Source organism: Oryzias latipes, chromosome 20 (genome assembly GCF_002234675.1).
Source record: "Oryzias latipes chromosome 20, ASM223467v1".
NCBI lineage: Eukaryota > Metazoa > Chordata > Actinopteri > Beloniformes > Adrianichthyidae > Oryzias > Oryzias latipes.
Genome location: NC_019878.2, coordinates 19717909 through 19743864, shown reverse-complemented (window position 1 = coordinate 19743864; position 25956 = coordinate 19717909). Strand labels below are relative to the sequence as shown.

The 25956-nt window shown below is 39.0% G+C and overlaps 1 protein-coding gene across 1 annotated transcript in view; it reads left to right on the top strand.

The window, feature by feature from the left end:
* ptprn2 (protein tyrosine phosphatase, receptor type N2) overlaps positions 1 to 19231 on the top strand; it is a 121434-nt gene extending 102203 nt beyond the window's left edge. The window contains exons 15-22 of the mRNA XM_020712453.2: positions 1751 to 1824; positions 5142 to 5219; positions 9169 to 9288; positions 10393 to 10559; positions 12284 to 12337; positions 13309 to 13373; positions 16951 to 17024; positions 18799 to 19231. Coding sequence (XP_020568112.1) covers positions 1751 to 1824; positions 5142 to 5219; positions 9169 to 9288; positions 10393 to 10559; positions 12284 to 12337; positions 13309 to 13373; positions 16951 to 17024; positions 18799 to 18870 — 704 coding nt within the window. The 3' untranslated portion in view covers positions 18871 to 19231. The remainder of the gene's footprint in view (positions 1 to 1750; positions 1825 to 5141; positions 5220 to 9168; positions 9289 to 10392; positions 10560 to 12283; positions 12338 to 13308; positions 13374 to 16950; positions 17025 to 18798) is intronic.
* Positions 19232 to 25956: the final 6725 nt, after the last annotated feature.

Genomic DNA, 25956 nt, shown 5'->3' with positions numbered 1-25956 from the left:
AGTTGGTCATGGAGCTCCAACAGTTTCAGAAATGTATTTGTGAACACATGCTCCAAAAATGAACATAAAGCGAGTCGAATAAACATGCCAAGGGGAAACAGTGGAAAATATGTTCTCAAAATGAACAAATAATGATTGTTAGTATTCCAGCCAAGGAGCATCTCTTAAATCCATGCTGTAGAAACTCTATGATGTAAGAAGAATCCTGTCTTGCAATGAGTTTACATCATTGGAATGGTGCTGCTGACAGACGAAAAGAAGTCTTTATAACAGTTGTTTCAGTTAAGAAACCTCTGTTAATAAATGTAATAATAATAAATTTAATAATAATTTAATAATAATTTAAAGTTAGTAATTTTCACCCCCTGAGCTTTAAACGTCTCTAAAAAATTTCAAACAATGCAAGAATTTCTTTTTTGTTAAATGTTACAATTATAACCCACTTATGCAATTACATCACTTTCTGTTTTTTCAGTTGGAGCTAAAAGATATTTTACATCTTCTTTGTAGTAAAAGGATTTGACTTTTCCAAGTCCATTTAAATTAAGGATGCAATGATTCACTTTCCCCAAGATTTTTTACATTTCCATTTCTTGATTTTGGATTTGTTTTAACAAAACATAAACCTAAAAAAATCAGAAAAATCTTGTTTTTAATTTGTTAATTACCAAGTAACTGTGGGAAAAAAAAGCTTTCAGTGGACTCATACTAAGCCCGATGGAATGTAATATAACAATATTAAATACAACACATTTAGCACAACACACATTATTGACGCTTTCAACGTAAATATATGCAAACAGAAGGGATGAAACATGTGGTTCATTTTTTAACTGAGACCTGTGGTATTATTATTCAAATCCTTTTACTTAACTTATGAAAAGTCTGTAATAGAAACAGGATGTGGTTAAATATGTCTATTTATTTAATCTCATAAACAACTGAAACAATTTGTGACATTTTTGTGAAATTTTTCATATATGCATTTAAAATGTATTTTTACTGAAAATTGAAAAAGAAATTAATCACAGACAAAAACTAAAGATTGTCATCCAATATAAAAAAAGTAATTTAAATGCATAATTCAAAGAATGGTAAACACTGATTATTTTCACTTGATTAGAATGATAAACTATAAGTTATGTTGTGATTTTCTGTTTAAGAGGCAAATTCCATGGTCTCAATGGGCATTTATCATGGAGAAAAGGAAATCCAGTCAAGTAGGCATCCTGCAATCCCTGTAACGGCCAATAGGGGGAAACTTTTCAAGATGCATGATAAACAGAAAAAAAAACTGATATGCCTAGTATTTTACAGTCATGTACACATCATCTTTTTTTTAAATTGTTCAAGTTGTGCTAGACAGCATAAGTACTAATCTGAATTGATTTGTTATTAAATTATGATATTTTTAACAGCTGATGGACCTCCTGTCTGTTGGCTTTGGCACTCTCAAAACTCCCCGTCTATGATACACAAAGAGATTTGTTTCTTTTGTTTTTTACCTACTTAAACATAACGGCAAAGCAAGATTTTAGGTTTTCATAGTAAATACATGAAAAAAAAGAAAACATACAAAGCAAAAAAGCTAAAGTGGTTTCAGATCCTCTGAAAACGATAAACCTGTCGATTTATTTTTTTGTTTTTGAGCTTTTCGGTTGTTTGTTTGTGAGATTATGATTGTGAAATTGTGTCTGTTTGAGTTTAGATTAAAACTATTAAGTGATAACCTTTTCCTCTCTGTTTACAGATGATCATTCCAGGATCACCCTGAAAGCAGAGAATAATCATGGCAACTCAGATTACATTAATGCAAGCCCCATTGTAAGTACTGTTTACTATGTTGTAGTTGTTGTTGGATCATTTGTGTGTTTTTTTATCTAAACTAAGACAGCAAATACTTTTTTCTCATGGACACCAAAGGAGTCGCTCACATTTTGTCTAGTCAAATCTTTTCATCTGCAGAAAATGTTAGGTTTATATGTGTGTGAGTGTGTGAGGGGAGTAGCAGCAGATGCAGTGGTGTGTGGATAAAAGGACAGCAATTACACCACAAATGGGACCCCTGTCTGAGTCCAACAAAACTGTGATAATTATGTCTGTCAGTGTGGCCTCTTCCCCCCTCATTAGCTGCAGGGGCAGTGCCCTACGAGTAAATACCCCGGTACTTTTTTTTTCTGAGAATGTGAGGTCAGAGAGGCAGAGGGAAGGGCTGATGTTGCCCCCCCGTGAAGCGCAGGAGGACGTCCACACAGGAAAAAGCACGGATAATGGCAAATGCTTGACCACGGATGATGTCCAAGATGTACAGCATCATTAGTGTGAGGAATGCTCGAAGGAATGCGCAGACCCAGAATGCGCAGTCCAACCCTTGTGGTTTCTTTGTCCCCTTTCATTTTGAGGCTCCTCCATTCCCCACCTGTTCTTCATGCTTCTGTCTCTGACTGTTTGTGATGAACTTGAGCCGCCAAGCTCTATCCGAGAAGGAGCAGATCAAAGCCCCACAGACAGACGCTGGAGATGTTTCTCCAGGAACTGATATGACCTATTTTGGTATAAGCTGTGTAAGAGCACTTTTTTTTCTTTACATTTAAATCATTTTTGGAGTCTTTCTTCTTCCAGCAATGGCAAAGGGAAGGACAGCCGAAGCACAGGAGTACTCTTTCATGTCTGTGCTTTAGTATTCATGCAGGGATGTCAGCAAACAGCTACAGCATGTCTGCGTCCTTGAGATTGGCGCATTTGGCGTTTCCCTGTTATTTCAGTGGGGGAGATTTCTTTTCTTTTCTTTTGCTCAGGTGTGAAATTTCAACCAGGCAGGATGAATGGAAAACTGAACGACTCAGTAATAACTAATCAAAGTGTTACAGGTTATTTTTTTCCCAGGTGTGTGTGAATTTTTTCAAAGGGAAAATTGGGGCTGAATTTTTTTTTTGTTTTTTTTTTTTTTGTTTGTTGTTGTTTTTTGGTTTTGTCACACTCATTATATTCCAATATGCCCAACCTGTCTAGCATTCATTCTTCATTATTTATAAATCTATTTTCAAATGAAAAAGGAGCAATTTAGAACTACTGCAGATCTTCAACAAAAAAGAGACACTGTGAGATTGAAATGGAAAACATTTCGAACACATTCCAGCCACTAAAATGAAAATAACTTAAAAAAACAGATTTCAGGTTTTTTTTTTCATTTTTAAACAAAAATCAAAGTTTAACAAACTTTTAGCTTGTATCTGTCTCTTTTTTTTTTTAAAGTCGAAGGACCTAATCCTGTTGTTCAGAATATTAAATGTGAAGATAGGAAATAATTATGGTAATATTAAAGCCATGAAGAAATGCTCCATAATTATTTTTCCGTTAAGGTCGAGCCTCTGCGTCTCTGAATGAAGCAGCAGCTTTAAAGAAAAACACCAAGAGGGAAAAAAATGAAGCAATTTCAGGTGTTTTTGTGTTGTTTCTCCATATAGAAAGGTCAGTAAATATAGCAAAAGCTATTAAATGTGACCATGCAGGTCACTATCACATTTACTGGCTATTATGAAACAAATAAAAGCTATATTTAAGGTTTTAAATGTTTCTTTATTATTCCTGAATTCATTTTCTTCAGAAAACATTGCCATAGGTATAATAATGCATCTTTAGAATGTGATAAAAAACCTTTCAACAACTGATCAATCAACTCTAAATTAGGTCTCACAGGCACCTATGTCCCACCCCGACATTCAGTTGATTCTGTTGTGGTGTCGTTTGATCTGGAGGGCAATTAAGAATTGCTAAGATTAAAAAAATATATATTTTTTATTTGGGGGAGTAACAAAAGTGTTTTGGCACGATCTTTGGCAATTCCAACATGTGATTGCATGGCATGGTTATAAGCTTGATAAGATGATTTCATTTACTTTATTTAAATTTACATTTATTTTCTCTTTGTATGACATCTGCTGCAAAGTGTTGCAGAATTGTGGTTTGCAAATGTGCCTTAGATAGATAAGATGTTAGTCACCAAGTTATGTATGATTTGCTAACTATTTGTTAATGAATAATAGCTACACCCTCATTAACTAGTCAGATCATGAACAAGCCCTTTGTAAATTACTTACTAATGATATGTTAAGTATCGGTTAATGGTGTATACATGTTACTAGGATCTTATTTTAAAGTTGCAACTATTCCAACTTTAGAATAATGTCCAAATAACATATAAGCTAATAACTAATACTTAATTAATACATTACCTCAATATATTACATCACACTTTACAGATCAGGTGTTAATAGTTCTAGTATTTAAATAATACTAGTGACACTTTGTTGAACAGCAAATGGGTGGAACAAGTTCAAACCTGTTGTGTTTTTCAAAAGAAACACTTTCCCAAAAAATAAATTAATATTATTAATTGACTCTGCAAGTGCTTTGTTTTCTTGAAAATGCTAGATAGAAGACATGCAAGAGAATTGCAGCTTTTCCTGTTTTACATACAATATCTTTAAAAAAAAAAAAGAGTTAACATTAACACAGATTAACGTTTTGTTGTATTGTATTAAGCCTTTATTGATGCTTTGGTATGGTCTTCCTAAAGATTTGTTCTATCCAGAAATTCTTTTCTTTTTTTTTCAAGATCTTTTCTTTTAGAGAGGGTTTTCTCAAATCTTGACTTGATGAAATGATAGAAAAGTCTCCTGAATTGCTAAAGAATTATTTTTTTACTTTTTTCTTGCTCTATAATGAAAGAAAAAAAACCCAAAAAAGAGAAACTTCTTTCTGCTCAACTTGTCAGTTTTTCTAGAAGGGGAATATGTATCTTGGACTGATCTAAGTTCCCTACCCCTTTTCAGTTTGCTATTTTGTTTGCCCAGTTGGCAATATTTCATCAAAGTCCTGTGTACCACTATTCAGTGTGTTACCAGACAGTGTGATGTTTCAGCCTTTACACTAATCAGAGCCACAGAGATGACCACATCCTGAGCAACAAAGGGTTTGGAGCACGAATAAGAGTGAATAAGTAAATCAAAGAGTTTCTTTTTCAATAGATCTCCTCTCTCTGGAGTCCAGATGGAGGCTTTGATGGAAGCAGGCAGAATGTTTATATCCTCCTCGTCTTCGTCCATTCACTGTGTCACTCTCTGTTTCCTCTCTCGCAGATGGACCACGACCCTCGTAACCCAACTTACATCGCCGCTCAGGGCCCACTTGCTTCGACTGTGGCAGACTTCTGGCAGGTACGACTCATCCGCTGCCCATCTTTCATCTTTCGACATTTTTTGTTGTGAGGAGAGCTTTGAAGAATCGAGAACAAAGCTACTGTCTTGGTGACTCAGAGGTGGGCATGTTTGGCTCTCAGTGCCGGAAAGGATTGTCCAGATTTAGGAGGATCAATAAAGTAATGAAGCAGATGAATGTGTGGCTCAGCTCGCAGGTGTTTTTCATTCCGTCCGACTTTCCATTCATCATCAGTGGTTCCTGCAGACATGTACTTACAATCTACTAGTTCTCCACAGTTTCAAAAGGAACCATTATCAACTCCGCGTACAAATATGGATGCTCTGAATTGCACTAGAGTTTAGTTGTGACAAAAAGAAGTAATACTTCAGTCACACCTGTTCTTACTGGTGGATACGATCAAAAAAAAAAAAAAAACGTTATGATCATGAACAACTTGGTGAGCGAAAATGGTCATGCACATTTTTGACAACGTGTAGTAGCGAACACTTAAACAGCACGTAAGGGTTAATGGCAGACGAAGTGTGCATTATCAGAAATTAACGCACGACGTGGAAGCATTTACCGTCTGAAGCGCAAAGTACTGAAGCAACCCATTTTCCCACCTTTACCATGGTGACTTATTAAAGAAATAAATATTCCATCAGTTTTTAGTACTTTATTCTTATTGTTTTTTTGGTTAAGATGACTTTTTCATAAATAAGAGACTATTTGTTACGTTGTGCGGCACACTAGTGCCGACCTCGAGTGTAGCAGCGAAGGAAAGTGATAAATATGCTGGTCGTGATGGGGAAAATAAAGCAAATAGAGCATCAGAGAGAAAGTTCACCTTTGTTTTATTCCAGATGATGAAGCTAAAATGTTTTAAAGAAGCCAGTCCAGTGATATAGAACATTTAAGATATGTGACTGAAACTTCTTTTTAGGGGTGCTTCATCCTTGCAGATGTTCACTTTTTAGTTCACACCCAGCAGCCAATCAGAATCGAGTATTCACCCTTACTTATACCATGGAATAAGTAAAGGTGAAGAAGGTGAGGCGCCGTCGTGTCATATAGATTTTTTTCTTTTTTTCCCCAACTTCTCAAAACCTGCATTTTGCGCAAGGAGCACGTTTGTGCTGTTTAAGTGATCGGTGTCTGGTCTTTGTGTGCAGCCTGACTGTTAGGAAATTAGACAATAAGAGCAAATGTGAGGACATCCTCTGGGCACTTACGTATCACCTGCACACCCCCTCCATGCAGCGTTTGCATGTGGTCAATAGGGAGATAGTTCTCGCACCTTACCAATGACAAGAGTGCAGCATTCGGCCATCACACATACGTCATAAGTGCATGTGCATTAGCCTTGCAAATACTTCATGATAAATTTACCACACGCACAACAATGGTATGTACCATTTTCATGCCGTCCCTTGAGGTGGCCATACAAGCCTCAAGGAAACTGCCAGTCACGCCCCTACCCTTAAGATGCGGCCGCACATCTCTATGTCTCTCCAAACCACAGCACCTGTATTGTTCAACCCCCATGTGACTACAACATAGGATAAAAAACGATTGGACCTCTTGTCCTGTTGTAAACAATGACTGTATGAGAGATGAACGGCAGGTGAGGTATCATGACACAGAATATTACTATTTTTACTATTATTAATATCAAATTTTAAGAACAAAATATAAGACATTAAACCAATATTTTGTATAAACCCCCCCCCCCCCCCCAACACACACGCACACACACACACACTCACCATGGTAAAGCATAAAATGATTGACTGAAATGATGCATTGTAGCAATCTGCCTTTTTACTGTGGGAGACGATATTTTGGGGACATGTCCACATCAGTGACCCCCCACTGAAGTCCACAGAATACACTACCACAGAACCCCTCCCAGATCTGGATCTAAGAGCCAGACCTGGGAGATCCCATTGCAGCAACCCCGTTCACTGAGAAGTGTCAGTCACCGATGTGGAGGATCCCTCTGAGGAAAACACCGGAGTCACAAATAAAGTGTAATAGGAATACAATAAATAAAAGTTAAATAACAGATAAATAAGCAAATAAGTAAATTAATGATCCTTAATAGACAGACATAAGTAAATGTGAATAAAAAAATATATCAAATTAGTAAAGAGAACATAAAATAATTAAAATATCCAAAAAAATTCCTACATTTCAACTAAAAGCTAGATTAAAAAGGTAGGTCTTGAGCCTTCCTTTAAAAACGTGAACAGTCTCTGTGGCTCTGAGGCTCTCTGGGAGGCTGTTTCAACAGGCGAGGTCCATAGAAAACTGAATGAGGCCTTACCATGTGCCTGTGAATTGTTTAAAAATTTCCGATAGAAATTCCCGATTAACTCCAATCTCTCATCATCTGATCACACACATACACACACCCTCAGGAAGTCTGATGATATTGATTTCTTCACGTTTGCTCCCAGGAGTATTCATTCCCATCTCCATGCTTGTCATATAAAGCTCCCATCAATTATTGTGTTTTGTAAAACGTGCCGGTTTATGCTGAAACTTGACTTCAATGATGCATGGTTGCCAAATGGCATTTCGCTGTGCTAACAGGACATCCCCACAGTAATTAGTAGACCCATCACCTCAATGTATCTCAAAGCAGGCGTGACCTGAGTGTAGAAATGTGAGGCGTAAAATTCTGCAGACCCGGTGCCCTCGCACTTCAAGCTCAGTTGGAGTGGTTCTGATGGAATGGATGTTGAGTTTGTGGCCCTTTTGTTTTATGTGTCCCCTGAATTTGTAAATCACGATCATTTTTTTCTTCTTTTCCATATTTAAGGTAAACTAAAGCATTTTTCACTTATTGAACTGTCATGACTGTAGCTCTTAAATGAAGTGCATAACAAAAGAGCATAAAATTCAGCTTGACTGACAGGCTGAACATGGGTTTGTGGTTTAGTCCTTCATTATCAACGTGGTCAGCCTTGGATTGTGGCAGAAGAAGAAGAAAAAAAACACACCCTTACCCCATTAAAAGTAAACAAACAAGGGGAAACACTGGCACTCACATGCAAATGGACTGTGCAGGGAGAAAATCTTTTTACTCTCCTATCTAATCCACGCCGGCCCCAGGCAGTGCTCTGAAAGGCGGCTCGACTCTAATCCTCCACTCCTCATTCCTCCATCCCCTCATCCTCTGCTCCTCCACCCATCTCCCTTCTATTACCTCAGCTGTGCTGGGCCTTTGTGAGCATCCCCTCTTCCAATTCTCAGTCAATCTGCATGAGCTCAGACAGGAAAAACTTTGGACATTCTTAAAAACTATTTAATCACATTTTTTCAGAAAGAAAACCGCAATTGGAAATGGAATGTGTGAGTACACTTTTAGCCTGCTAACTGCAAATATTTGCTAAATTATTCCAGACTAATTGGGTAATGTTACCTCACGTTATCACCTTGCCTAATCTCATCACATATTGGCACAGTTGGCACAGTTGGCGTGTAATGTGTCCACTGGGCTGGATCACAGAAGCTTGTGATTAGTGTATCGTCAAGGCCATTGTGTTTTTATAGCAATCATAAAACCTGCGTTTCCTCCTCATTTTCCTAATGGCTGCCGTGGGCCTGTACTTCTTCCCAAGGACACATTAGATTGCGATAAGATGAAATGGAGCAGCAGCGCAGTAGACGCTGTGATGTCGCCCAGACGACTGCGAGAGGGCAAAAACACGGGGTGCCCCCCTGCTGCTTCACCCAACATTTATCATTTGTCACACACAGAGAGGTGACATTTATTCATACTTCCTGTGCCAAGATCAAGAAATCAATTTCACTCTAATGCAATTCCTCAGTGTAATATGCTGCACTGGTAGCTCAGTTCAGCTACACATTAGCGCTTTTTGATTGTCAAGCAGATGTATGCGAGCACGTTTGTTGTCTCCAGATGTGTTAGGTGGGTTTTTTCGCCGTCTCTGTGTGCAGATGGTGTGGGAGAGCGGCTGCGTCGTGATCGTCATGTTGACGCCGCTCTCTGAAAATGGAGTTAAGCAGTGTCACCATTACTGGCCTGATGAGGGATCAGATGTCTACCACATATATGAGGTACGTTCAAGAAAATGACGGCTGAAGAAATGAAAAAAAAAATGAGTTTGTGCTGTTTCTTTTTGATCAATTTGGAGGAAAACCTTTCCATTATTAATAAGTCTGTTAAAGGTCCCCATTTTTCATGGTTTCTTTTAACCCTTAAGCAGTTTTTAGTCCTGATTATTTTTTGTTAGCCAACCAATCTTTCTACCAGTTAGAACATTTATTCATCAATGTCAAAAACATATAACTATTTCAACTATTTTTATTATTTTATTGTTTTCCAAAAGTTTTTCTCAAAAATAAAAAACTGTCAAACAAAGTTTTTTTTTAAACTCCTCAAACTTGCTAGAGTGTCAAACAGACACTTTATTTTTTATGCTGTTTTCAAAAAATAAATGTTTGTGTAACTCAAAATTTTATAGCTGTAAATCTATTTTAGCACAGCTGCAAGCTGGAATAAAAGCTCAGAAAGCAGGTGCTTAAAATGAATAATTTTTCATCTTCAGCACTGAACAACACCCCATGTGAAATAAATTTGCTCATAGTCCTTCAAGGGTGTGTCTTTATTTTCAATTTCAAACAATAATTTTAACAAAATGTCCCAAAACATTTTTCTGAACCTTTAATTGTGCACTTAATATTACCAAAAAGTGCCATTAGGCAAAATCAAAACACCTGTGTAGTTTTCTAGGACATAGTTTCTGCAGCGCAGCAGTAGTTTATTAGAAATTTGCCTCTGAGTTGTGGGCAGAACTGTTGGCACGAGAGGTAAGCCTCTGCTGATATCCCATCATCCCTTTGTTTATGGATCTAATTGTGGATCCATTCGAATTGTGCGCAGCAGTAAGACTGTGGCCCGCCCACTTTAATTGCTACGTCACAAAAAAGAGTTTTTTTAAACTGTCTTTTTTTTAGCTGCTTCTGATTCATCCCAATTTGAATGTAAATGTGCTCAAAAATGCAGTTTTAATCTTAAATTCATTTGTAAATCTTGAGAAAAATGCTACAAGAGCATGTTAAAAACACCATTTGAGTGGGACTTTAAGTTATCTATGTGAGTACTGTGTAAAGTTATGCATGCAGAGTGTAAAAAACATTGGCATGTTTTGTGTGTTTTAGGTCAATTTAGTGTCCGAGCACATTTGGTGTGAGGATTTCCTGGTGAGGAGTTTTTACCTGAAAAACTTGCAGACCAATGAGACGCGCACCGTCACCCAGTTCCACTTCCTGTCCTGGATGGACCGTGGGATCCCCACCTCAGCTAGGACTTTGTTGGATTTCCGCAGGTAGACAGGAGATCCTTTGGAAGAACATGAATCCTTTTTTATGACTTGTCTTTTAATCTGTGCTTGTTCTTGATCACCTGCCCCAATATTCTGTTAGCAGCTTTCTGGTCCTTCTCCCCTTTTTTTTGCCCGTCCTTCTTTTGGTATCCTTGATTTTGGTCGTTCTAATAAGGATTGCATTTCTGTACTATCCCTTTCATCCTGGGCCGATCTCCCTCACTTCCCTCTAGCACATGTGATGCAGCAAATTAGCCCCGCACTGCCTGGCTTGGCTTTGGAAGAAAAGAAAATAACAGAAAAAAAAAGAAATAGAAAAACCACCTAATTCAAATAACCAATTAAATGAGAGCTGTTTCTGTAAAGACACGGGTGGGGGAGCAGGGGGGAGTGACTAAAAAACCTCGCTCTGTTTTCCATAAAATGTGTTCTGGCAGAAGAGCAGCAGAAGCTCCTGTGGGAAAAGCCAGGAGGGATAGGAAAAGCCTTCCAAATGAGAATAGATGCATCTGATTTGTGGATAGAAGTCTGTCCCTCTGGTTTGTAACGCAGATGAAAGATTGCGTTATCCGACCCGGTTCCTTTCCTCTGAACTAAATTGGACGTAGCTTGCAGTCAGGTCTTTATTCATCACACTGGTACGTACCCAACACTGTTCACCGTGCTGTTGAGACCTCACATGAGGTTATTGGGCATCTCAAGCTCATCTGGTGAAGTCGGTACTTTGCGGTTGCCAGTGTCATTTTTGTGATGTTGCAGCTAGTAATATGAGCCCAGTTGCATAGTCACAAAAGTGATCATTGGAAACTGTGTCTCCTCAGCCAGGCCTGTGCACAAACTGTCTTTTTCTCACCCCCCTGACTCTCTGTCTGCCCCTCCCCTCCTCTCACACCTCCTTCCTCTGGCTTGCATGGAAACTCCAGCAATCTGTACGATGGTTAAAGAGGTGCTGTGCAAAATAAAGCATGAATGTAAATATATTTTTTATGCACAAATATGTAAAAGACTAACAAATAATTCCATAAAATCTGCTGCAACGTCTTAAAAATCCATTGTTGAATGTTTAGTTAGTAAACAAATAACTAAAAGATTAAAAAACTTTAGAAAAAAAAGTATTATGCAAAAAAATGTGTTTCTTTCATAAAAATGTGAAATATTATCATTATTACATTTTTTAACAACAGATACCATGAGATAACTAGCCATTTTATTATTTTTGAAAAAGGAAATCTGAAAAAAAAGGCGGAAATTGGAAGAAAAGAGCTCTGAGTGTAGTCAGTTGCCATGGTAACAGCGAGGTGTGAAAAGGCTTGTTGGCCTTCACCGCGCCTGTGGTGTAAAACATTCATAATTGGCCCGGGTTAATGCGTCGGCGGTCGGTAATCACAACATCACACCATCACGTCCATCACCCACACGTCAAAAATGATTTACTGTCCCTGAGATGATGCTCCATTTATTTACGGCTTTCTCGCTCGGCTCGATTTGAAAAGAGCGATTGACAGGTGGGAGCATCCTTCTCAGATTTATGTTTGTTCCTCTGATTATCTCAGTACCTCGATTTCAACCTCAACGTGGTGCAGAAGTCCTTCTAGAGTTTGCTCTGATTAGCATTGTGATTAATAATCTCACATTTCCTTTGAATCTGATTTTTGCACAAGCAAAGGACGGCTCGCCACCAAGCTTACAATAACATCAAGTTTTCTTTTTTCTTTTTTTTTTCCCAGAAAGGTTAACAAGTGCTACCGGGGTCGATCTTGCCCAATAATTGTTCACTGCAGGCAAGTACAACCGTTTGATCCCTTTGACAGTGGCTGACCCTACTGAATTGGGACAGTGTTTGACATTACTCTGTTTTAAGAGAGGAGAACTGTTTATTTAAACCCGCTCAGTTCATTTACTCTATCTGGGTCCACTGGAGCTGCTGTTTATTCCACCGACTGTTTCGTATGTAAATAACGTGGAACACAGCTCCTCTGCCAAAGACCCTTCCATTTCCCATTTGGTTGAGTTAGTTAACCAGCCCTGATTGTTTTGCATTAAACTCCAGGTATCTGTCTGACCACTTTTAATAGTCACATCCTGTTAAGTCATGCATGGGGCCAGTAAGCCCGTGCTCCCCCTCTGAGGAACAGAGTTTCTCGCAGTGGATTAATGAAGCTGTGCTGCACAGGCAACTCTCCCGTTTTATTGGCCTCGCCTTTATTAGAGAGATGTCCACGCCTTGTTTGCAATTAACATGCAGAGCCGTTGAATGGCCGGCAGTCACAAAGGGAGGCTTTTCATAAGGCTATCTCTGGAGTAATAGAAAAGCAAGGCTCTCAAAAAGCTGTTCTTGAACTGCCCCGGGCCTCTCAACCTCTCCTTTGCTCCTGAGGTGCATGCATTTAAAAGCTTTTGTCCCCAGCGTGGCTTAGAAACTAGTCCCTTTCCTCCAATAGCCAAACAACTCTCCAGACCACACACTTCTGTGTGACACAGCAAACCTGCAGATCTATTCCAATATTTTCACTGGAATGTTGGGAAATGTTTGTGATTTCTGCTTTTCTGGTGTGTTTTTTTTTTCCTGTATGTGACATGTACATTTGTATGCAAAGACTAATTTGTTTTTAAAGATACTTGACAGACTCACAGCAGATGCAAATGTAAATGAGCAATTTGTCTCCTTATAAGAGAAACACTCTACTGTGATTAAAGCAGCTCACGTCGCCACCTTAATGATCTCTGCCTCTCGGTCTCTGACTCTCTGCAGTGATGGAGCTGGCAGGAGTGGGACTTACATTCTGATTGACATGGTCCTCAATAGGATGGCTAAAGGTAACAATCAATGGTTTCCCTTTCACTCTTTCTGCTTGAAGTGTTGCCCTGGCAACACGAAAGCCTTCAATTTTCCACAGAGGGTCTTGGGGAGGCATTAGAGGGTGACTTCTCCGACGCCTGGAGAGGCAGCAAAGACGGAGGCGGACATGGAGGAAGCTGGTAGAAGTGGGGAGAGCAGAACAAAGAGAGACGGGAAATTAAAAAGAAACCTTTCCCCACATTAGTTGTTATCTATTTAACCAACCTTCACGCCATATTGCCCGGCTGTAGCAGCTGCTGCATGAATTTAGATAGCACATGCATGGAAATTAAATGTTTAAAGGGAAAATACATTAAAAACTGTCTGTTTGCTACACTGCCGTAAATCAATACGTAATATTTAGTGTGAACATTGTGCTTATTTGATTTGATCATTGATTTTTTTTTTTCTCAACGGGGATCATGTTGTCGTTTTTTTCCCCCCTATTTTACACAATTACATTTAAACTGTAAACATTGTCGTTGAAGGTTAATTTTATTTCTGCAACTTTTGAGTTTAACCTGCAAGTGCAGATTGACTCAGGGAATCAATGCAATGCATACTATTTTGTTCACAAATTAAAAAAAAAAACCCTGTTAAAATAAAAAATATATATTTTTGCTGATGTTAGTGATGCTAATCTCATCAGCAGTACTGCTACATACTTGATGCAGAAAGTGCACGGCACAAAATTTTGCAAAATGAATGACATGAAGAGAAAAGGAAACTGAAACAAAATCATTACGCACTACACAGTGCACTATACAGTGCATTCACCATTTCGTACTGCTGAGTGCCCTAGACCCCTCCCAGAAGTCTCTGCAAAAAACCAGTGTGTATCGACGCTCACTAAATTGGTGAATATAGACCACAATGCTTTGCGTTTGAACTTTTTTTTTCTGGAGAAAATATATTTCAATTAATTATTTAAAAAAACATCCAAGCTTTCATCATTAGGATACAGTTGATTCATAAAAAGTCTTCGTAAAATGATCATACTTATTAGGTTTCTATTCTGGGAAATCGGTGATGTCACATTTGCCATTTTTTAGTTGTTAGATAGCAGGGAGGGAATTCATGCATAGCCTACAATTTTAAAATCCACTGCACTGGACATTTCCCAGAAGTTTCTTTGAAAAACCTGTGTGCATTGATGCTCACTGGGTTGGCGAATATAAACCACAATGCATTGCGTTTGAGCAATAAGTCATCTAAAAAAGGATCCCCTTTTTCAGAAAAGCACGAAAGCCATGAGAAAAATCCAAAACGGCGGCCATTCACAAAGAAGGTGGCCATACACTAGGGCTATGTCTGAATTCCTTCACTACTCACTATATAGTGCAACTACATAGTGCGTTCGCCATTTTGTAGTGCTGTCCGATTCTACAATTCCAAAATCGAGTGTCCCAGAAATTTCCCAGAAGTCTCTGCAAAAAAAACAGTGTGCATTGATGCACACTACATAATATATACCACAATGTATTGATGGTACTACATAGCCCGGACTATTTATATTTTTAGTAGATTGGGATTAAGGTAGGAATTTGGACATAGCCTAATTTGTTACAAAAACATTCAATGTCTATTTACTCCGGTCTGAACAATATCAGCTGTTAATAAACAAAATGCAGTATTTAAACTTGAAGGGTACCTACAGAATACTATTACATATGTTGGCCTATATTTTAAAATCTTGCAATATTTTCTGGCTAATGTGCTTTTCTAAAAGAGACTATCCTAAAATATATCCATGCCAAATTTGGTGTTTGTACCACAAAATGCACGGTAATTAAAATAACCAGCTCCACTAATAGTCTTTCAGGGGTTATTTAGGGAGTAGGTAGGGAATTCTGACATAGCCAGAGACTTTTCCTTTGAGATACGCATAAAATAATAAAAGGTTCGAGGCTTTTTAGCACATAGCAGAGACACACTGTGGCCAAATAAAGGCATAACAGCCTTGTTACAATCTCATGTCAATCTTTAATAGCATAATCATTCAGGAGAATTTTAAATGCTTTTAAGGAGATTATTCATTTGAACTGAAACAGCTTTCCCTCTCAATACGATTATACGTTTAGAAATGCTACTTTGGAAATTACCTGTGATTTTTGCTAAGCTTAGCTAAATAATATAGAAAAAATATCAATTAGAGTAGTTTTGATTTTTTTTTAAATTGTGGCCTAGTATATTATAATTGCAATCGAACACATAGATACCTTGCCTTTTGAATAGCATTTAAACAGGAGCTGAAATGTATTAACCATCTTATAAATCAGTTGGTCAACAACCAATTCATTGTTGTAGCCTTGGTTTAAAATAAAAACCAAGCAAGACTGAGGAGTTGGCGACGCGTTCAACTTTACAGGTTTATCCCTGCATCATCAAAGCAGGAGTTGTGGCTTGAGAAAAACACTCAGTCAGCACGGATAACCAGTTAACTCTCTTTACCGAACTCTTTTGAGTCATCCAAGTCATAGACGTCCATTGTTGCACTCTTCTCCATGGCTTAGCCTGCTCTTTGCCCTCTGACCTTTGGCCTTTACCCCGGCTCTCAGCACGCCCTCCTCCTGCGATAGCCCCCCCATCAGAACGGTTAAAGGGGGCGGCCTCTTCCAACGCCGACTTCCCCAGCAATCTCTGTAAAACAGTAATAAGGCTGACCCTTCCTGTTGGAGTTCAGCCGTCTCAGTGATGAATGTTCTGTTGTCCGCGGTGATGAAAGCTTCTTTTCGGTTTCTTTTTAACCTTTTGTTTCCTGCAGCTGGAACCAAATGCACAAAATGTACATAAGCTTACTCCCCAAAGCTTCTTTTCTCCCTCCTTTGGTCAGAGAGCCTCTTCTCTGCTTAACTTTGGATTCAAGCACATCTAAGACATGAAAGTCTTGTCGGGGAGCTGAAGTACCTATGAGTGCTAAGTCCAGCTGCGTTAAATCACGCTTTTTTAGTCTTTCACCCACACTGCTCCATCTCCTTCACATCCTTTCTCTGCCTGGCTTTTAAAAGCAACTTAAGTGTTCAGGGGCTTCTCTCTTCATCTCCCTTCCTCTGTGTCTTTTTCTGAATAGAAGCCCGACGCAGGGCTGATCCATAAATCTTAAAGCAGAATGGGATTTTTTCAGATAAACATGGCAGGCGTGCAGGCTGCTCATTATAACAACTGTTGCATGGGTTAATCATCAAAATAGCTGCAGCAAATCAAATTAATAGTTGATTCTCAGATTCATGCATGCATGAAGGCACTCTCTTTTGTTGGACGTCATCTAAACCAATTTTAGAAAGCGACACTCACAGGCGCCAGAGTGCAGTGCTTTTGAATACATTATTGCAACCCCACACACACACACATACATATACCACACCCCAAAATGTTTTTTTGCATATTTTATCAAGAAACAGGCCGTGGCTCCCATCCCAGCCTTTCCAGGGATGAATGTAATAATTTTCAATCGCTGCGCTGTTCCAAAGGGAACCCAGTATAAAGAGAGATTGACAGATGTGAGCCGGATTACTCCTCCGCTTTGAACTCAGTCCAATTTTCGGTCTGTTGCAGGTGCTAAAGAGATTGATATTGCCGCTACCCTGGAGCACTTGAGAGACCAGAGAGCTGGCATGGTCCAGATAAAGGTAAGGTCCCCAGCTTTGAGCAAGAAGTGGGGGTGGAGAAGTATTGGGGAAGGGGCTGCAGTCATTCAGAGAGGCCATTGTCTACTCCGTGCACTTGGGATTTGGGGAAATTATGGTATTATTGATAACTGCATCAAGATAAGAGAAACACTTTTAACAGATAAGTGGACCTGAAATCTATGGTTTTTTATGTTTTTATTGCCTAAAAATCTTTAAAAGACGCAATTAGTGATAACGTTTCTTGTTCTGTAGATAAGAGATTTGACAAGAAATATTTAAAAAATATGTTTTCAAATGTGGATTTTGTTGTAATCAATACCAAAATTTACACTTGGCTAACTCCACCAATAAGACAATATATTTCTGTCATTTAGATGCTAAGTTAAGGTAATTTTGGAACCACGGTGATTCATATTTGCATCAATAGGTGTCAAGGGGTTGATTAGAAGGGAAAATACCTTTCTATGCTATTATATTCTTATCTCAAATACCCCAAAAATCAGGTTTAAAAGTACATTTTCCCAGATCTTTTACACTATTCATTATATCTAAATTCAATTGAGCAATACTACTGATGTAGGTTCACCCTTAATATGAGCAGGACCTTCACCTCACATCCTTCCATAGCAGAGTGTGGGATGTGCTCTGTTCATTTCTTTTCATGCAATTAAGGAGAGTAATAATAATAATAAAGCCAGCAAGCCTAATGCAGCGGTGGTTGATAATAATGATGTGAGCCGCTTGCTAACAGACTCCACTGTTCTTAGATGGTTCATTAAAGTTGCTTTCATAGCCGCACTCCGCTCAGCTGAAAAAGCCTTTCAAGCACTCTCTGTTTCTTTCCTGGCAAGTCTAAGTGAAATTACATTGAAATATTGTTGATTTCACTTTGCTGTTTCGTGCAGAAATTAGATTGTAACGAGGTATGAAATTTAGAGTCAAGATTCACAGAATGGGCAACCAATTATCTTTTTTTTTCCACTTTATGTTTGGATCTGAAAGAACATTAAATCCCTCTTTGACTGACATCAACATGTAGTAATTACAGCACAACATCTTTTTTCTGATTGTGGTGCAGAGATTGGTCTCCCCCCAGTGGTTTAACTGTGAACAAATAAGAATCTGGAAGCATTAAAGTCATATTTGAAAGTATGGCAGGGATACAGATACGCTTACATATTTTCTGGCTTCAGAAGATGCATAAAAATAGAAGCTTCAGATAATCTCCACTGCAAAGAAAAAGGCCCAGCCACCAGTGACTCCTCTGTATTGATTTAGCCTTTCCTCAGGCCAGACTATGGCAGGCTGTGTTGACACATCTGAGGACTGTTCCCTCCAAACTCCTACGTAGCCTCTCTCTGTGAGAGGACCCTGTGGCCTGCAGCCTGGAAAGAGGAGAGGAATATAAAAAAAAAAAATCTCGAAGTCCAGGGGGGGCAAACATCAATCAACCCCTCTGGGGGAAAAGTATGAGTTGGTTTCACAATCAAACACAAGGAGAAAGAGCTGAGACAGTTTGACTCTTAAGCTCCATTTTAAGACACACCTGGCTGGATCAATGCCGGCGCCGGCTGCTCCCGCTCGTCAGGCTGAAACCTCAGAGGGAGGTTCGGCCGGGTCCAGGCAGGGTCAGGAGATATGTAGCGGGAGGAGGAGGAGGCAGCCGCCAGTCATTCTCACTCCTTGACCTGAAGGCTTGGACAGGGCCTAAAACTTTCTTTCCTTCCTTGTTTTCCTCACATCCTTTCCTCCCCCACTCCTTTCTCCTCCTCAGGAGCAGTTTGAGTTTGCGCTGACAGCCGTGGCTGAGGAGGTGAACGCCATCCTAAAAGCTCTTCCCCAGTGATGACAGCACACCTTCCTCTCCTTCAACTTCCTCAGACGGATCCCACCCCTCTCTCCATCTTCACTTTCTCTTCTAAAACTGTTGACTGAATGTTGTGCTGGGTATCTGCCTTGGATCCATATTCGCTGATGTCAGAGCGACACACGTTGCCTCTGACTTCTCCGAGCATGAACCCACGGCGCTCCGATGTTGTTCCTGAACTTACTGTTGCAGTACCGCTGACTTTCCGTGACGTCAGGTGATGATTTTTGCTCCAAAATGATTTAATAGATGTGGAAAACAAATATTTACAACAAACTACGGTGAAGATGCAGCTGTCAAACACAGCCTGCTCTATTTTGTGTTTCATTAAAAAAAGAGAGAAAAATCCTGTGAGTTCCAATCAAGCAATCATTGGTGAAATCACAGAAGCGTTTGTTTGCACTATAGAAAAAGAATATTGCTGATTATCAAACCGACCAATCAACATGCACCATGTAGACAGGGTGAGTAGGTCCTGATCTTGTACAGATTCTGTCCTGTAGATCAGCGTTTTTCAACCTTTTCTGAGCCACGGCACACTTTAACCTTAAAAAAAATCCCGCGGCACACCAGCATCCAAAAATTTAAAAAAAGGAGAAACTCATAGTCTGTTTTGATCTACAGCCCCTCCCTCCAAAGTCTCACATCCATTTTTGAGATAATTGTTGCAGAAAAAGCTGGAAACTGCAGCTGTTTTTTTCTAAAAGATGCAATAAAAGTTAAGTTAGAAGATTTAAAAACAGTTTGATGGGTGTTCGTTGGTTTCAAGACGTTTAACAACAGATCTCCTTATGCGCTGTCACTCTCACAACCCAATGCATCATGGGAGATGTAGTGCATGAAACGGCAAAAGATCGCTTTTCGGAGCTTCATTGTTTTGTTCACTTGTTCCACGGTCTGACACCGGATTCTGTGGAAAGCTACACCGCTAAAGACGAGCTTTAGCTGGTATTTTTGTTAGAACTGAGCGACTTTACGAGCTAAATCGGGACAAGGAAGGGAAGACTTTAAGCACTTCTGATTGGTCAGACCGATGACATGTGATTAAGCCCCTCAAGAATGATTGGTGGAGACAGTCAAAGGGACGGGACTTTTCCCAAATACAGCCGAAGGTGCAGCTGAATCGCGTCATTCTTATTAAAATGTCTTTAATAAAATAAAATAAACGCAAAGAAAAAGTATTTTACGATCTTTTATATTCCTAACTCCTCAGTGTTTTATCAGGGCCTGTTTGGATGAACACAGAGCTCAATCCTGGAGATGGGAAATTTTTTTGATCAGTTAATGAGGGCAATTTCCCACGGCACACTTGACCATCTCCCACGGCACACTAGTGTGCCGCGGCACACTGGTTGAAAAACACTGCTGTAGATGAAGTGATGTGCTGGGTTCCTCCTCTGTGATCTGAATCCACTGTGTCCAAGCTGCACATGTACAGATGTGTGTCCTTGTACTCGTGTTGAGTCGCAGAAGAAGAATCTCAGAAAAAAAGTCTCACCATCCATGAGTATCACAACATATCTTCCTCACTTATCAATTTCACATGGTTTGGTATTTTTTTGAGAATATAAATGTAAAATATATAAACTGAGATAGTTATATCCTACATTATGAAATGCTGTTCTCCTGTACTAATAGTAATAATATATTGATGAAGAACTCACAATAGAATCATTGCTAAAATTGTCTGTCCCTCTGATATATCGTGATATTTTGTGCAAGATGACAGATTATTGGATCCATGTATAGAAAAATGAATGACTTTATGAATCTTACTATAGAGCTATCTAAAATACTATTTACACTGAGAGCCTCGGTGAGAACTATATATTTTGTGTGAGAAGTAACATTCAGATTGATAATAAATCCAAACAGACTACAGTGCTCTGCCGTCTGGTGTGAAATGTTATTTCTAATGCTCCCGCAAACAGCAGAGAGATGAAATGTTTGGTTCAACAGCTCTGCCTGCTGCAGAGAAAGTGACTGGGATGTGAAATGAAATCACTCTTGTATTTCACCCCCTGAGGTCGTCTCACAGTCCAGCCCCGAGTCCGCTTAAGCCAGTGACAGCTAAACGATACATACTAATATATATATCATTTTTTTGGTATAATTTTAGTTTCTCATACCAGGTTTTCTTCAACAGTTGCTAATGGTTAGAAATAAATATTCAAGCATGAAAGGTGTTTTGCTTTATTGCTACTATATAACTCTTGACTTGTAGCCGTAATTCAGTGTGAATATTAAATGGTGTTATCTGATGTTTCCCTCTGACATAGAAAATAACTACTTACATTACTGATCAAGTAATTGATTAACAATTAGATATTTCCATATTATTATACAGTCAGGACCGTAAATATTTGGACAGAGACACATTCTTTCTAAAAAAAATTCTGTACATTACCACAGTGAATTTTAAATAAAACAACTCAGATGCCATTGAAGTGCAGACTTTCAGCTTTTATTCCAGGGGTTGAACAAAAAGATTGCATAAAAATGTGAGAAACTAAAGCATTTTTTTAAAACACAATCCCTTTATTTCATTGGCTCGTAAGTAATTGGACAAATGAAATAACTTAAAACAAAATGGTCATCACTAATATTTGGTCGAAAAGCCTTTGTTGGCAATGACAGCCTGAAGTCTTGAACTCATGGACATCACCAGATGCTGGGTTTTCTCCTTCTTAATGCTCTGCCAGGCCTTTACTGCAGCAGCTTTCAGTTACTGTTTGTTTGTGGGCCTTTCTGTCTGAAGTTTGGTCTTCAACAAGTGAAATGCATGCTCAATTGGTTTAAGATCAGGTGACTGACTTGGCCATTCAAGAATATTCCACTTCTTTGCTTTAATAAACTCCTGAGTTGCTTTGCTTGTATGTTTTGGGTCGTTGTCCATCTGTGTTATGAAACGCCGCCCAATCAGTTTGGCTGCATTCACCTGGATCTGCGCAGACAGTCTGTCTCTGTACACCTCAGAATTCATTGGGCTGCTTCTGTCCTGTGTCACGTCATCAATAAACACTAGTGTCCCAGTGCCACTAGCAGCCGTGCACGCCCAGACCATCACACTGCCTCCACAGTATTTTACTGATGATGGAGTGTGTTTTGGATCATGAGCTTCTCCACGCCTTCTCCATACTTTTCTCTTGCCATCATCCAGGTAGAGGTTGATTTTGGTTTCATCTGTCCAAAGAATGTTTTTCCAGAACTGTGCTGGCTTTTTTAGATGCTTTTTAGCAAAGTCCAATCTAGCCTTCCTATTTTTGAGGCTTATGAGTGGCTTGCATCTTGCAGTGTACCCTCTGGATCTACTTTCTTGCAGTCTTCTTTTTATGGTAGACTTGGATAATGATACGCCAACCTCCTGGAGAGTGTTGTTCACGTGGTTGGCTGTTGTGAACGGGTTTCTCTTCACCATGGAAATGATTCTGCCATCATCCACCACTGTTGTCTTCCGTGGACGTCCAGGTCTTTTGGGTTGCTGAGTTCACCAGTGCTTTCTTTCTTTCTCAGGATGTACCACACTGTTGATTTTGCCACTCCTAATACTGTAGCAATTTCTTGCATGTTTTTTTTCTGTTTTCTCAACTTAATGATGGCTCCTTTCACCTGCATGGAGAGCTTCTTTGACCGCATGTTGTCTGTTCACAGCAAAATCTTCAAAATGCAAGCACGAGTCCTTTAATCAACTCCAGGCCTTTTATCTGCTTCACTCATAATGACATAACAAGGGAATTGCCCACACCTGTCCATGCTATAGCATGGAAGTCAATTGTCCAATTACTTAGGAGCCCATGAAATGAAGGGATTGCGTTTAAAAATGCTTTCGTTTTTAACATTTTTATGATATCTTTTTGTTGACCCATGGAATAAAAGCTGAAAGTCTGCACTTCAATGACTTCTGATTTGTATTATTTAAAATTTACTGTGGTAATGTACAGAAACAAAGTTAGAAAGAATGTGTCTCTGTCCAAGTATTTATGGTCCTGACTGTCGGTGCCGCTATCTCTTAATTGCATATTAATAATTATTAAAACATTCTTCCACACTGTATGGTCACAATCCTTTGCTAAATTCAGTGTTTCCACACATTGGACTTTAATGATGGCTTCATCATTTTTTGCAGCCATCACATGTGTGTTGTCCTTTGTGATGGCACTGGGTTGTTTTTATATAATAGTTGAATAAACCTAACGTGCCTCAATCCAATTTGTATTGTCCCGTATTGATATATTTCATTTATTTCACAGAAGCGATTTTATAATGGTATAGATCAATTCGATTAACAACTTACCTAGGACAGATCGATCTGGTTTGATCGTAGGAATAAAAATCAATACATCGATTAAGTCGATTGTTACACCCCTAGCAGTGACTGATTGGGTTTGTCACAACTGAGTGCTTTACTCTAACTGTGGTTAAATGTTGTTTGAGCAGGAATAATTGATGAAACTTGATTTGGGGGAATCTTTTGCTGCAAAGGAAAATGAAGTTCAGAGCTGTGTTTATGATTTTTTGTTTTATCCCAAATCACTGTTTTTTTTTTCACTTTAGGTCCCACTCCAATCATCTTTTGATCTATTTTGGAAGCATTCTCAGTTGTATTTTAATCAGGATAATCCGTTTTTTGAAGAAAAAAAACTATATTGTTTTCTAGGACATAGTTTCTGCAGAGCTGCAGTAGTTTCTTAGAAATTCGCCGCTGAGTTGTGGGCGGGACTGTTGACATGGAGTGACACCACCCCCCCCCACCCCCCCCCGCTCAGAGCTTAGAGTAGGGAAACCTGCATCCTTCTACATTATTTTTTAATCTGCTCCTGATTCACAACGATTTGAGCAAAGAAATACTCAGAAATGCCATTTTGAGCTTAATTTTCTTCATAGATGTCCCCCATCATCAGAAAATTTCCACAAAAACGTGTTTAAAGCACCAAAAACATCATAATCATTGGAGTGAGACTATAATTTATAATAACTGCTCTTTAATATGGTCAGTAAAGAGGGACGCCCGGAAGCATTTTTCAAAATTAAACATCCTAAACTCACATTTACTGCAATCATTCGTTGAAATAGCGTTATAGCGTTTAAAACTGCTTCAAAGATGAAATCCCTGATAAAACAAAACCGATTTTAACGTCTAGACTTTGTCATTGCAATGATTGGTTATTAATTAAACCTGGTTATGAGGCATCCTTCACTAAGAAGACAATTAACCATAAAACTGGATGAATGAAAGTTGTTGCACAAAAAATATTTTTAACCTGCATTTGCTTATGGCTCAAACATGTGATTGGGTTTCTCATGAGAATGCATATTCATGCATGTGCAGAGCATTGACATCCCCCCCCCAGACACTTCTAGTAGCCCGCACTGGAGCTTCATGCACTTCCTGAAGCCTCATTTACATATGATTCACTGATGAGCTGCCACCACTAACCAGCAGCACCAATGCAAAGCTCTATTAATATTCTCCCATTCAGGTTGTAAAGCACACAAACCTAATCAGCTTAGAAATTATTGTATGGAAGCTATAATTACGCATGTTTAATTGCTTATCATCTGATGGGTACAAGTTTATTAGAAAATATATTCATGGTAATTGCTTCCTGAGGTATCTGGTGTGCCACAATAGCATATGATATCCTGTCAGCTCTCATTTAGGAGGATTAATGCGTTTTGGAAAAGTCACAAAATTAGATGTTGCGTATTGCCATTTTGAATGCTTGGTTTAACTCAAAGGTCGTTTTAATCCAGAGGTTTATAAATTACTGCTTAAGCTTGGATAGAACTGTGGAGGGAGATCTGTCAAAATTAAAAACACAATGTTTTAAGAGGTCCTGGCATTTGACCGGGAAGTAGCCAAACAGCAGTTTTATCGCCGTCCGGTCTAGAAATAGTCACAAACCTGTCAAAAATCCTACCAGAAAGCTGGAAAATTTAGGCATGAAAATGTGGGATCGACTCCAAACGGCACAATCACGAACATGAAATGAAGAAGGAGGGTTTTGAAGAACTCAAAGAGGATGAATCATTCGGTCCTGAAACAAGCAGATTAAAACACAGGGCAGGGCCCTTGGAGGGGCTTCACATCGCCAAGAACGTCGAGTGGGCCTTTTCAGCCATGGGCCTCAGTGAGTCTTACAGCTCCTTCCCACTCTTTGATGATCTCTCCATGGTTCATTGCAAAGGCAGTTGGCTCTCAGTCCTTCTAGCACTCTGCAAGAAATGTGAGTCAAGCACGAAGTCCTCTTTGAATTTCTTCTTTCATCAAGTATTTTATATTTTTATGAAATATTTGTTTACAATAAATGCATCAAAATAACTATTTATCTAATATTTAATCACAACTTATCTTGTCTCAACAATATTAGAAATTTTAAAAACTTTTAGTGGTCATCTTAAGAAAAATCCAAACAATCCTAATGAAGGCGTTCTGCTGTCAGGAGCAGATGCTTAACTTTTTAGTTCTTGCGTTGCTTTAGCTGACAGAACTTGAAAAACCACCTGCAGATCATTAATCCTTGAATAACAACACCCAACATGATGACAAACATGTCATTTCCCTGTGGAGAGGAGATGGGAAATCCTGGAGTGTTTGCTTGATGGGAAGCTTTCCAGGTTTTTTCCAAAGAGGAATCGTTTTTCTTAGCCAGTGTTGTTTGGAATGAATGGCGAGCAGATTGCAGAGGCTGTGCCTCTCATGTCTGTCCAAGGCCTTGATACCTTTGATCTTCTTAAGAAACAAACAAGCTTTTAAACTTGGCACTCCCGGCTAGTGTCTCTCCTCTTCGTCTTCTCTCTGGTCGTCAAAACGCTGATCCTGAGAAAATTGATCTCGCATGAATAGTTCCTGGTGTTCATCAGTGCCTTGTGGCTTAAACGTGGACTCCCACCATGCCGTCAAAAGAAACTTTGATGCATATTTTTGAATCTGAGTCTAAAAAATACATGAGCAAATATGCTGTTAGGCAGTTTTGTAGTAAAATTACGAATTTTATGTTAAATGAAAATGAAATATTCAAAATTAGGTAGGCTATTTTTAAGAAAACAGTTCAGCTCCAAGAC